The sequence below is a fragment of the Cupressus sempervirens genome, chromosome 10 (assembly GCF_028749045.1).
Source record: "Cupressus sempervirens isolate cs-2001-9-10 chromosome 10, ASM2874904v1, whole genome shotgun sequence".
NCBI classification, from domain to species: domain Eukaryota; kingdom Viridiplantae; phylum Streptophyta; class Pinopsida; order Cupressales; family Cupressaceae; genus Cupressus; species Cupressus sempervirens.
This window is the reverse complement of record NC_143127.1, coordinates 592,360,721-592,375,171: the sequence shown is the minus strand read 5'-3', so window position 1 is coordinate 592,375,171 and position 14,451 is coordinate 592,360,721. Positions and strand designations below refer to the sequence as shown.

Here is a 14,451-nt window from a genome sequence, read left to right as displayed (position 1 = left end):
TCTCTGGAAATCTCTTCAACACAAATAATATGTTCAGACACTTTTGTAGGTACTGTGGAACGACGCAAAATCAGGTTCAACCAATAATGCATCCTTACATGATAAACTATTTTTCCTCTTTATGAGAAAAAAAGGTTTCACTTTATCTTGAAACAGGAATTCCAAATGTTTCCTAATTCTTTTTATATCAATCACATCTAATTTCGCCCCATCAAAAAGTGGGCTCCTTTCGAGAGTATTGATTAACTCTCGATACAAAAAGCTGGCCATAGATTAAAAGTATCCTAGTACAAATTGGGAATTATACTACTCAACTGTCTGTAAATATAAAAATTGAGTGTCTAAAACTCTAAAGCTTGACCCAACTTCTAAACTGAGTATACAATTCAATTGTCTAAGACTCTAAACTTGGACTCCACTCTAAAATTGAATTTAGTTAGTTGTTTTTAGAATTAACAATGATAGGGCCTAAATGGTGTATTAAACCTATACCTAGAAATTATTTCCTCTAAATAATTTAATTTTTACTATTTTGATTGATACTCTAATTTGATAATGAGGAGGTCATGTTCACTTGTTCCCTGAATCCATGTTTATGTTCAATACATTTTTTATATTTTTCTTTTTTCCTTATTTTTTAATGTATTTTTTGTTTGACATAGTTAAATATATTAAAAATTTATCAATATTGTTATTGTTTTAATATTAGAATATATTTTAAAACTTTTAATTTGGATTACTATATCTCTTTTATTGATAAACATTTACCATAGCAAGTAGCTTCCTTACAATTTGACAACCTAATACATCTATTTTGCAATGGTTAAATAATCAAACCATTTGCTATGACATTGATCCTCTCAAGCTGAGAGCTAGGGAAAAGATGACCATTGTTTGCAACAAATCCTACAAACAGGTTCCAGATCAAACAAGCCTGCATGGAATAGACTCAAAGCTTAAGCAAATTTCATCTTTTCAGCCATGATATAGTCACAGTAACTGCATGTTTATACTGCTCTTTCAACAATGCATCTATCATTCTTGAAGCCTAGCCTGGTAGACAACTCCAAAGGATTCAACAACTATCATAGAGAACAACTAGTAATTTGTTCTGCCTGTGACCTTGCTTGTATAGCCAGACTTCCTTGTTTAAAGTACCACCTCCCTATCTTACTCATTACAGACATCTTTTAACCTACATCCACATGATCATTGTGTGAAAGTTCTTTGTCCTCGATAATCCTGCTCAATTCTGGCCATTTGCAGGGATTGTCATGAACTGCCACTTTGTCAGCCTTGTCGATTCCCCAAGTTTGTTAGGAAATTTTCTGTTCTATTAGCCTCTTGAAACATGCAAGTGATCTTATAATCTTGAAGATAATTGAGTGATTCTAAAATGTGCGAACTCTTTGATCCTGTTTTCAATTAGGGGTTCGCTTTTTGACTGCTGGATCGATCACTAATTGGCTTAGTTGCTGATTCATGACACGAATCCGATTTGGGCACGTGAATTGGATCCATGGATTCAGGATTTTTTTTTCCCCCAATTATGTTTCGTGGAGGATTCGTGCATATATATATATATGCATTATATATACTAAAAAATAAGAGAAATATACATAATTCTAAAACTAAATCATTTCATAGTATGAATCTATGATTCTAGTATGCATCTATGAATTTAGTATACTTGATCAATGACATTGATAATTAATCTATTTTCATGATTATAAAGAAAATCAACACATTGACATTGAATTATTGAAAGTGAAAGTTTGTAACATTCAGAATATAGATCATTAAATTTAAAGTTTGTAACATGATTTACTCATAAAAGAGTCAAGAGTCAAGACTAAAGTTTTTGATTTAATCATCAAATGGATTTTCAAGAAAATCCGCATTAGAGGGGTACTGATGAGCTGCAAGTGCTGCATCTGTATCAGTAGAGGAACCCAAACCACTAGTAGTAAAGGGGATTGTTAACTCATAATCCTTCTCCTTATCATCCACATCAATCAAAGTGGATCTAGCAAGATCCTGGATGGTCATATCTAAATTAGGAGTCTCGGGTGCTACATCCCAAAGCTTTTCGGGTCCCTTCTTGTACTTAGGATCCTTCCGTGACAACAAGCGCAAATTGTTGTGAATGAACACAAGGTCTTATGATTTTTTTGGAGCCAACCGGTTGCGTTTGACTGAGTGGATAAAGGAGTAAGTACTCTAATTCCGCTTAGCTGTAGAAGAGTTGACAACCTAAAGAGAAATTAAAAATTATCAATACAACAATCAAGATAAATAAATAAAATAATAAATTCAAGGAATTGAGAATGTTAACCTTAAGCTTAATTTTACAAACTTACTTGGGATAGGACCTTTATAGCAAGAGGTTGGAGGTACGTGAAGGCTTGCCTATGAAGGTACCACCATTTGATGGCATCCATCCTGCTTTGGTCTGCTATGGCAATAGGGTGGAAATCCTCACCTGAGTTGAAAGCAGCAAATTCACTCCTCACAATTGCCCCAATCTCTGGATCTTGGAATATCTTAGCTAGTGCCCTCTTATACCCATCTGCAACCTCTGCATCTCTAAATGGTGGCACTCTACCTAGAAGGCGAAGTACATCTGCACTATAGTACCTGGGGATAACAAAAGACAATTGAACACTATCAAATATCAATAGCACAAACATTGGATAAAATAAGCACAAACATTTGATAAGAACTACAGTACCTCGGGGATAGAGCATATGTAAGGAGGTGCAAAGGTGTGGTCATCTTGTTCCATCGATGATGAACATTTTTTTCCACCTTCTTGTAAAGGGTGTCCTCAGGATCATTCTCCCTCCTCTGTATGACCTAGGATATGAAATATGAATAATAATTATAATTAGTGAATATGTCAATTTGAACTTTAGAATCTAGATATCTTTCAAATAAAAAATTGTTGTAAAAGAGCATAAAACTTACCATTTTAATTTTTTCCAGCATACTATCCATGGAATCATAAATATCCCCAAGGCATGGCTCATCACTATCTGCGAAGCGAAGCATTGCCATTATTGGATCGGTGATTTCCAACACATAACTCACAAGACCCCACCAATCCTCATCTAGTAATAAGTATCATTCTTCTCACATTTAAGGACCTTGTTGTATTGGAATTCTTCCAAATGCCCCATTGGGGGCTAATGACCATATGCTTCAATGCTTCTTTTACCTTCACAAGTCGTCTCAAGACGATTGTGTAAGAGGCAAAGCGGGTTTCAGCAACCTAAGAACATGTTAAACTCAAGTTAGTAATACATTTAAAAATTAAAACATGTTAATGGAAACAACAACAAAAATTTATAATTGTGGAATCCAATAATATTCAATTATATATTAAATATACAAATTTACCTTCAATAACTCCAAGTCCGAGAAACTCCTAAAAATTGCTTGTGACATGTGGTGATTTGTCACAAACATTTGAATCTTTTGAGCTTCCTCATATATCCTTTTCACCCAATCTATTTCGGTGCCAATTGCTTTCATCACTAAATTGAGAGAGTGGACGGTGCATGGTGCCCAAAAGATATGATCATATCTAGAATCTACAATTATCCCTGCAGCCCTACAAACTTTTGCATTGTCTGTGACCACTTGGACAACATTATCAGGACCCACTGACTCTATGGCATCAATAAGAATGCGTGAAATAAATTCTGCATCTTTCACTTGCCCTTCACAATGAACTGCCTTCAAGAACATTGCCCCCTTAGGGCATACAGCAATAACATTGATTAATGGACGGTTTCTACAATCTTTCCACCCATTCGAAATAATAGACACACCCGATAGAACCCAAAAATCTCTTATTGGTTGAAGTTGAGCCTTTACATTTTTCCTCTCATCATGTAATATGGTAGTGTGCAACTTCTCATAACCAGGCGGTTTGTAACCATGGGATGCATCATTTATTGCTTCCACCATCTCCCTAAAATAAGGTGATCTAGCAAAATTAAATGAAACACCATTTGCAATTAAACAACGTCCAATTTTGTGATCAGCAATGTCTCTCGTTTCATTTTGGAATGCCCTATCTAGTGGGCCTCTCTTGCGGGTGAGTGGAGATGGGTCTTCATCTTCATCATTTGTAGTTGGCATAGGCAAAAAAGGATGTGTTCTTGTGTTTGTTTGAACGGGTGATGGTGTTGGTGTATTTGTTTTTTGGAAGCACCACGTTTTGCTTTTGCAACTGCTCTATCAGCATCATCTTGCTATTTTGTTAGCATTGCTATTTGTGCAGCTGGTAATCCCTTCTTATCACTACCCTGACACATGTGAATTCCTTCCCCCACAGGGCCCAAAAAATGTAGTTTCACTCGGGAATAGGAGCTTCTATGTTGTATGTTGCAATAATTACATTTCCATATGTATGCCCCACCCCCAGGACATTGTGCGGCTCTTGTTGTGTGTCTCCATAAAGGAGACCCCTTATCAATTTTGAAGCTTGGTGATGCAGCCCTAGCCCCACCCCCACCTACTGAGCCTTGACTACTCATTGTTCTATTCGTGCAATTTAGAAAAAAAATGAAAGAAAACCATGCTTCACACTTACACAAAAACTTGAAAATTTGGAAAACTAAAAATAAATCAATAATCTATGAAAGAACTCAAGAATATGGTTGAAATGCATACCTTAAACACTTCTTGCAAGGTATTTGAAGCTCCACAATCGATCTTCTTCGAATCCAAACACTTTACTTCATACTAGCAAGTATGAGAGAGCAAAGTGACAGAGCAAAATAGAGAGTAAATGAACTTGCATTGTGATTTAGAGGGTCGTTTTTAGGGTTTAGTGCCTTTAGGAAAAAATAAAATTAAAAAATGAAGTTGGGCCCACTTTTTTTGCTTCTTTATTTGGGCCCTGCCACGGATTCATGCGGATCCTGCCCGGATCCTCACGGATCCATACGTGGATCCGGATCCGAATCGGACCCGAATCCGGATCCAGGGGTATATGGACGAATCCAGTAACTAAGCTAATTGGGAATCATCTTTGATTTCCATGGATCAAATACCTCTTTTCTTAAACATTCTGATACCAAACTCTAGTGCATTGAGTTTGGCTTCATTGTCGGTAGCTGTTTCTATTTTGCTAGGCAATTCCCATACACAATTACAAATTGCATCTCTGGGGATACAAACAAATCCAGCTGGACCTGGATTGCCGCTGGTTCCTCCATTAAAAAATTCAGTTTAACTCTTTCCTTCTTGTGGTTTCTTCTAGCATAATCCCTAGTGCCTCCATGACTTGCTTAGTATATTAATAATTACTATATGGGACTTCTAGTTCACTCCATTTCTTCTAGATTTCATCATTCTATCTGCTAGAGAGAGTAACTTTCTATACTGTCTTCCCATCAACCACTTAACATATAGCATCTTGGATTTTATTTATTAACCGATCGACTTCCAAACTTTAGTTCTTGAATATTCTCTTATTATGCCCTTTCCATATTTTCCATGCCAGCATAGAGGGAGCAACTTAATATATGTCTCCCCATAAAGATCTGTTGATGGACCAACCTTTAAAAAACTTGATAATTTTTCATTTCTTACTGTTTTCTAGCCAATAGAATCTAGCAACTATATCCAACATTTCATCATATAAGGACACCAATAAAGCAAATGATTTGATGTTTACTTTGCTTCTGAACAAAGAGGGTAGACATTGGGGCCTATGGCTTCCAATCTTTATAGGCAGTCCCTTGTAAGTATCCTTTAGTGTAACCCTATCCACATGAAGGCCCCAGATATTGGGGTTATTCTTTTGTTCCAAGATTGTAATGAGGGCCAGTCTTTTTCCCTTGCTGTCTTCCTTTATGCAAGATACCCTAAGTTTGCTCTGTAGTTGACATATTTTGAAGCACACCAAATTATTTCATCCTCACTATTCGATTTGCTGATCTTCCTTGATTCTAGAATTTCCTTTAATTTTGGTTTTTCCCATTTTGGAGTGCAGATCTGGTCCATTGGTATCGATTCATAATCTCCATCCATTTCTCTAATATATTTGACCACAAACTCACCAGTGGAATTCTCTTCTTCTGCGATCCAACTTTTATCCTCAAAACAATTCTCAGTGGTTTCCCTACCATTCTATGAATCCATCCAAAACTGTGCTGATGTGCCACTCCCAATTTTCCAAGTAAGGTGATCTGTAATGACGTTCCAACTTTCCCATATGAATTTCCATACTGCTGAACCTGTTGTGGAAGTACTCATAATTAAGACCTAGCAAGGCTCATTATTGACTTCATAATTTTGCACCAAGGCTTATTTGTATTTTAAAACATTTTCTAGGATAGCTTTGCTCTTAGCATGATGTTTTGCTGTTCCAGATGTCTTAAGCCTGCTCTACCCTCTTCTTTGGACAAACAAGCTATTTCCTGACTGACGAGGGGTATCCTTTTAATCTCGTTAGCTCCTTCCCACGAAAAATTCCTCATGAAGCATTCCATTGTCTTGATCACATTACATGGCAGTTTAAAAACACAACATTGAGTATATGGGACTAGATGAAAGAAAATCTTTGATCATTAAGATTCACCATGCTTGTGATATTGATTTGTTCTCAAATTGTCTTCCTTCAATCCGACCTTGTTGCACAACTCTTCCCAATGTCTGTTTTGAGAACTTCCAGAAAATAAGGGAACCCCTAAATATTTGACCAGAAATGTACCAATTGAGCCACCCAATTTGCTGGCAGTGCAACCCTGAAGTCTCTGATTGGTGTTAAAAATTAATATCTCTGATTTTTTCCTGTAGATGCTGTGTCTGGGAGCTTATGCATATGTTTCAAGTGTATCCTTAATCATTATCGCTTCCCTAATTGATGCTTCTTCAAAAAGTACAGTGTCATCTATGAATTGTGAGTGTGTAAAGGGTTTAATTGCTCTGCTGATATTGGCAACACTCCACATGTTCCGTTGCTTTAGCATTTGAATTTGCCTCCTTTGGAACTCTGTCATTAGCACAAATAAAAATGGTAATAATCATGTCACCCCGGCCAATGCCATTCTTACGTTAAAAGAAGTCAAACAAAGAGCTGTTGACCAAGGTAGAGAATCTGGTTGTAGTAATTTGTGCTTTGATAATATTAATCCATTTATGATTGAAATCAAATTTCGCTCGAATTCTAAATATAAAATTCCAACATGTTATGTTGCTTTAGCTTTTGAATATATCTCCCTAGGGACTCTGCCTTTAGCACAAATAAAAATGGTGATATCATGTCACCCTAGCAGATGCCAGTCCTACCTTCAGAAAAACCAAACAAAGAGCTATTGACCAAGAAAGAGAATTTTGGCATAGTAATACATGCTTTGATAATATTTAACCCATTTCTAATTGAAACCAATTTTTTCTAGAATTCTAAATAGAAAATTGAAAATTCCAACATGCCTTGTCATATGCGTTTTTTATATCTAGTTCTAGCATCATACCTTTGATTTTTCTTTTCTGAATGAATCTAATGTGTCTTTTACCATGCTCGTGTTCTCCGCAATTTCTCTGGCAGGGATAAATCCATCCTGCTCTTTAAAACTAGCTCTGCAAATTCTTTTTTAGCCTGTTGGCTAAAGCTTAAGTGAAAACTTTGTAAATGGTGTTACAAAATGATATTGGATGGAAGTCTGTATATGTCTGAGATATTTGGAATGAGCACGACTATATTGTTCAGATACTTAACAAATTTTCCTTTTTTTCTAACATCCTCCACCAAATAGAAAATATCCTTGCTCATAAAACTCACAACACTCTTGTTAAAACTTTGTGGGCGGACCATCCGTTATTTGGGCTAAGCTGAAACACTGCCTCTTCTGAAAATGTTTCCAGTAACATTCTAGTATACGCTTTTGTTACTGGATTCTGAATAGTTTGGAGAAACTCATCCTATAGGCAACTATCTTTCTTGATTCTTTGTCCTGACAATTCCTGAAAGAAGTCTACAACTAATGATGGGGATAGTGTAAAAGTTGTGCCTAGAAATATTGATACACAATAGTAAAGAAGAACAAAATAGATACAAAAGACACAAGAAATTTATCTTGGGAAAACCCTACAGCTTGAAGGGAAAAACCCAGCCACACTAGACAAATAATTCTTTTATTGATATAAAAATGTTCGAGTACAATGCTTTCAATTTGATATACTTGTTGTCTACACACAAAGTAATCATTCATATTTATAGAATTGAGAGACTCTTCACATCACAACCGAAGGTCTCTTCAATTTCCAAAAGCAAGTCTCTTCATATTTCCAAATGCATGCATCTTTGTGTGACACGTCTCTTCATATAATATTATCTCAAATATTATCATAAATATCTTCTCCAGCTGTAAGCACAATTTATCTCTATTTCATCATACAACAAATTAGAAATAAAGATCTCTATCTTAGCTACAATCTTCAACACTTCCTCTTAGCAAGAGAGACATCTTTAGTATGACAGGCACACATAGCTTCTTATAAAAACATGTTATTTCAGCATAACATAATTCACCATATTTATCTCATAATCACATAAGATTAAATTTATGGAGTCACACAGATGACTTCCACCATACCTGCTCATAGAGGTGCAATGAGGGCTTTCACGTGAGACTTCTCTTAGAGAAGAATGTGTTTCTACCATGCCTACTTGCAGAGGGTGGTCCACCATACCTAATTGCAGAGGGTGGAACGGGGACTTTCACTTTAGACTTCTCCTAGACAAGAATGCATTTCCACCATGCCTACTTGGAGAGGGTGGTCTGCCATACCTACCTGCAGAGGGTGGAATGCGGGCATTCACCTTAGACTTCTCCCTTTGAAGAATGCATTTCCACTATGCCTCATCGCAGAGGGTGGAACGAGGGCTTTCACCTCAGACTTTTCCTTGAGAAGAACTCATTAATAGCATGTATAAGAAAGACTGAAATTACACAAAGACTGTCTCAACAGGGACAACTTTGATCACCACAATAGGATATTTGATGTAACCTCCCTCTGAAGCTGAAAACATCTCCCTCTGTCATATAACCTCCCTTCAAAAAAATCTCCTCTGAATATTATTATCTTCCTCATGTTCATAATCTGACTTCATCTTGTTGCATCCTGCAACCAAGAGAGATAAAATCAACCTAAAATAACGAGATATATAGAGATTACTAAAAAAAGGTAAACACTGTTTCCAATTATATAGTGATAGAATACTTATCTCTTCAACATGGGCTCATTTTGATGACCTGCTACTTATTGTGCTGGCTTATTAGGATCAGATGTATGTAGGTCCTAAATCAGCCAATTGCAATCATCTCCAACAGACCCAAATGGATACGTGTGCCTTAAATGCCATGCAACATCTTCAACTACACCATCATGGACCTTAAATATTCCTTGAGCCTTAAGTACTTTACTTTTGGCAGGATCATTAATGTCACACAAACATGTTTGTGCATCATCTGAACCACTCAATAGATATCTATGCTTAAAAGGGCTCCATGACAAACCATAACCTTCTGTATTATGACCTCTCAATCTAATATCGGGATTACAACCACCATCTTGAGGCGGCTTGGATGAATGTTTTCTATAATCAAACTCGTAATAATCTTTGCCAGGTGGTGGGCAGCCATTGCACTGTAAGCGAGGGCCATTCCAGGGTGTGGGCAATTTTCAGATCGTACAAAAAATGGTGTGTTTTTCTTCCATATCTTGTTCTCCTCGATCATCAGGCATTTTTCCATTTCCCTGCCTGAAGAATCATTGATGCTTTCTTGGAAAATTCACATTTTTTTGTCACTGCCAACAACATATTTCCATAAAACACATAACAGTGGAAGTCGACGCATGACTTTCATGCAATTTGTTGATTAAAAAATGAATGATCAAATACATGAGTCACAACATAAGATAGAATGATTTAGATAGACTAAATTTTAACACTGTAAAATTTACTCCTATCATAAACAGCAGTTCCGTGGTTTGAACCTGAGACCTTCGAAACTACGGTAATTTACGGGAATATTTCAGATCTGGGGGTAACCAGATAAATTTCTGACATACAATAACTGAGATTATACCACCAAGGCCACCGTTGAATATTCAAGATATGCACAGCTTGAGAGTCAATACTGCAATAGGAAAATGAAATGACCAAGAAAAGACTGACAACTCTCCATTCCACTCAACATAGCAATGATATGCTGCTTGAAGTCAATAAAATTCAGCACCATATGCTACAGCCTCAACACTTGCAACAGAACACACAAAAACGTCCTATAAGAATACATATGGCCGAGAACATCAAATTGATGCTACAAAATGATCACCCATGCAGGAATTCACCGTGCACTATTACAGCCGCTTCCTTTGGAAAGACAATAGTCACAGAAAAATGATTGCTTCAACAGCCAGAAGATACCCAATGAATGACCACACATTCCATCATCATAGTCATGTTACCCAACCATAACCAGCCATACTCAAAATTCCATTAGACAAGTATAAAAAAATTGCTTCATCTCTAATTTTAGTGTTGTGAGAATCGATGGCAGTAACCAATATTCCCGTTTCATTTTCTAAACTTTTCATTGACCTTATAATAATTGACACCGAGGATGCAATGCTTCACATGGATGAACCAATCAGTCGAATATGTCAATCAGCCACATGTAAATACCATTACAACAGAAGAAGACACAAGCTTTGATAAGGCTTACTTAGTAGCCACGGCACGTGGCTCTTCAGTTACCAAGAATAATGGATCATAATATTCTTGGCGTACCAAAAAGCCATGGAGGAAGGAGTCACTGCAACAGGGATTCTTCAGACACTCAATCATCCAAGGTCTACATAAAATAACAAAACTGATATAATGAAGACTTTCAAACATTGGGCATATGAGACATCCAGTGCTGAAGGAGATCACAGTATCAGAAAGAAACGAACATTGTGGGTAACAAGATAGCTCCTGCAGCTACATAACTTCAACACTTAAGAATGGTTTCTCCCACGGCTACCACATCTTTAATACTTATTTATATGCTGTAATCTAACTTGGCTCTGATACCATGTCAAAGTTTTGACCAGAAATAATGATACACAGCAACAAATAAGAACAAAATATATACAAAGACACAAGACATTTATCTTGGGAAAACCCTTAAGCTCAAAGGGAAAAACCCATTGACACCAGAAATATATCCTTTTTATTGATCCAAAAATGTTCAAGTACAATGCTTTCATCTTGATAACTTGTTGTCTACCTACAAAGCAAGAGACTCTTCACATCACAACCAAAGGTCTCTTCAAATTCCAAAATCAATTCTTGTCATTTTTTAAAACGCATGTCTGTTCGTACAACACATATCTCTAATATATTGTTATCTCAAATATTATCATAAATATCTTCTCTAGTTGTAGAGTATAAACACATTTCTGTTCCAACATACAGCAAAATCAGAGATAAAGATCTCTGTCAGAGCTGCAATCTTCAAAAAGATAGAAGGTCAAAGGAAAGTGAAAGCAGCTGTCAAACTCCGACTTAACAAATACTTTGCAGATCCAAAATATTAAAAAACTTGGGCTGGGCAAAAACTCGAGAAAAAACTCAGCAAATGTATTGAACATATGAAAATGCAGGAACATTTAAAAGTATTATTCTAAAACACACGTGATACTAAATTTGTAGAACATATTACTGATTTCCATCATATATAAATCGAAATTAGAGTTTACCATATATTATAGACCAAAAAACAAAATCAACATCTAAGTGAGGAACAGTCCCACTTTCACTGGCCAGATATTGTGTAGAAGTTGCCTTATTGAAAAAGATTTTATTGCAAGTTGTGCAATATAATGTCTGAGAACATTCAAAGGTTATATCCCAATTTGTTGTCACCTAATTGTTATAACAAGTTTCTTATGTGACAAGGGATTCCAATAAATAGTAGAGAGTGGGAGTGAAGAGCTAATGGGATTGAGAAGTACGGCCCTTGTGGGGGTTTGGGTTGACAAAAACCTTCACGACAAATACCATTTCTATAGTTTTATCATTAAGAAGAGAGTTAGGTATTTGTTTTACTGATTCATATAAAATTAATAACATGAGTTGAAATTTGTAAAATCAAAATAATTTTTATTTTGGCATTCTCTAAATCACCAGTTATGTGTTGCTGCTTAAATACAAAAATCATGATGTTTTTAATAGCAGATGAAAAAAAAACAATTTATAGCAGACTTGCAAGTTCTCTGCAAAACTAGAAGTTGTGTGTTTTCTACATAAAAATGGATGCAACTTTTGTTTAAAAAATGCAATTGCGAGTAACTTGCTAGAGCTTCATCCTTGTGAGTGCTTCCAAATTTTGTGTGCATTTGGTGTCAAATGTACTATAAGCTTCATTTTGCTAGAAAGGCTCGCTAAAGGTGGTCATCAGAGTAGCCAGTGAATTGACTTTATTATTATGCTTTGGAAAATTTGCAGGCTTCCCATTATTTTTTCATTTAATATATAACCATTTGGATATATTTTGTTTTTCTAAAGATAGCTTTAAATTCATACCAGTGAATTGTTTTCAGGTACTTGCTGAGAAGGGAGGTCCTTGTTTAGAGGAGTTGATTGCACACCCACAGTTCTTCCTTATGGCTACTATGAATCCAGGTGGGGATTTTGGAAAAAAAGAACTGTCTCCTGCATTGAGGAATCGGTTTACTGAGATATGGGTGCCTGCCATTACTGATTTGGATGACTTGAGAAACATTGCTCTCAACAGGTTGTTAAAATTCCTGATGGTAGTAAACTTAAGCTTTCAGTTATTGTTAAGGGCAGTCTTAAAACTCATTCTTTGCTGCTTATATCTAAAAAAAATCCGTTTCCTCATTTACAGATTTTCGAAACCTGAACTCTTGCGTCTTGCAGATCCTCTCCTTAATTTCTGGAAAGTATGTTTTTTGCTCATGTTAGTCTGAAATAAGGTCTATATCAATTTTTCGTGTGTCTGGAATATCGTTTGTGTACAATATCTTTTTCCTGGCATGCTGGGTGTGACACAGCTTTGAGATACTGACAATTTTGTTGAATGATGGTAACTATGAAGTGGTTTCATGACAAGGAGGTGGGGAGAGTGCTTACAGTGAGGGACCTTTTGTCATGGATAACATTTGTGAACACCACGGAGAAATATATTGGCATTGATGCTGCATTTGTACATGGAGCGTATCTTGTTCTTCTAGATGGATTGAGCATAGGTAATCACCTTACTCATATTCTTTCATTGAATAATATCCTGCTATCATATTTGCATTTCTACTTTAAGCTACATAATTTTTCAGTTAAATGATCTCATTTACTCTTTTTTTTTTAACGTTTCAGTTTTCATTTCTTTGAATCTTTATTTTAGGGCTATAATTTTGTCTATAGCACAACTATTAGTTTTAAATTTTTTGTTGTGTTTGTGGCAATGTTATTTTGTAAATCAAAATGATTATGTATCTTTTCATAGTGTCTTTGTGTCATATTATGGATGCTTCTCTATCTTGTGTAGAACAGGATGTACATCACAGATACAGCAACGTAATGAATTAGTGAGTTGAGGTCTCAATTTCATAATTATAATTGCAAACTTTTAGGGACCATTTTGAAGGTCAATCTCATTATTTGTTTGGTAGATTCACCTTCTTTCCATTTATTTATTTATTTTTGAAATGCTGTTATTTGCGAGGTGATGATGATCCAAACTATTTTTTTAAAATGTTATGTTTGATATGATGCTTAATTGTGAATATAAGATTAGTCACAGAATTCACCATACTCCCGTAATAAGTTCGAAAATTGGCGAACTCTTACAAAATCAAAAAATTCGCAAAAGTTCGTCCTAGTGTTTATATGGAAGAAGGCTTCAGCGTTTTTTAATAAAATATTTTCAGAAATTTTGGAGTATAGAAGCTTGAGTATATAAGAACTCCATTGCCCTTTTTCTCCACTCCAATTGTCCTTCAAGTAGTTGACCTTGTTCTTCTCTTGGGCACTCCCTCTACATTTTAGAGGCATTATGTGATCCCATGAACAAGAGCGGATGGGGTGGACAGATTTGATGGAGTTAGGTGTGGAAGGAATGAATAGGGCGATGTACTTTCAAATACATTTATCTTTTAAAATATAAAACTTGATATTTCATTATTTATTTTCTTAATAAATTCAAATATAAATTTATAATATATCTATATTACAGTATTTTTAATTTTATTAGAATATATTTAAATATAATTGTATTATTTTGTTGTTAATATCTTATTAGTAAGTGTAAAATATTAAAATTAGATATAATATTATTATTATTTTAACAAATTTGATTGTATTATTTATAATATAATGAAAGATGGCAGTTGATCTATCGACACAATCTGGTTGGCTTGTTAGTT

At 35.5% G+C, this 14,451-nt stretch overlaps 2 protein-coding genes across 5 annotated transcripts in view; one reads left to right on the top strand and one right to left on the bottom strand.

Annotated features, from left to right (window-relative positions):
• LOC149535255 (midasin-like protein) overlaps positions 1-14,451 on the top strand; it is a 216,133-nt gene that overhangs the window by 82,122 nt on the left and 119,560 nt on the right. For all 4 annotated transcript variants that reach the window (XR_016356783.1, XM_089803665.1, XM_089803666.1 and 1 more), the window contains exons 22-24: positions 12,610-12,803; positions 12,918-12,972; positions 13,128-13,278. Coding sequence is in view for 3 of the 4 variants with exons in the window: in XM_089803665.1 (XP_089659791.1) it covers positions 12,610-12,803; positions 12,918-12,972; positions 13,128-13,278 (400 nt within the window). In the remaining variant the exon portion in view is untranslated. The remainder of the gene's footprint in view (positions 1-12,609; positions 12,804-12,917; positions 12,973-13,127; positions 13,279-14,451) is intronic.
• LOC149535256 (uncharacterized) lies at positions 2,221-3,110 on the bottom strand. The gene is made up of 4 exons (XM_089803463.1): positions 2,968-3,110; positions 2,732-2,856; positions 2,373-2,637; positions 2,221-2,253 (listed from the first exon to the last, which is right to left on the bottom strand). Exons 1-4 carry the CDS (start codon positions 3,055-3,057, stop codon positions 2,221-2,223), a joined length of 513 nt encoding a protein of 170 aa, XP_089659589.1. The 5' UTR covers positions 3,058-3,110.

Bases quoted from the DNA above. Each gene is read 5' to 3' on its own strand.
- LOC149535256 (XM_089803463.1), bottom strand. From the start codon at position 3,057: ATGGCAATGCTTCGCTTCGCAGATAGTGATGAGCCATGCCTTGGGGAT. The intron at 2,857-2,967 runs GTAAGTTTTATG...TTCATATCCTAG, and splicing joins TGCTGGAAAAAATTAAAATG to GTCATACAGAGGAGGGAGAA. The intron at 2,638-2,731 runs GTACTGTAGTTC...TGTTATCCCCAG, and splicing joins ACATATGCTCTATCCCCGAG to GTACTATAGTGCAGATGTAC.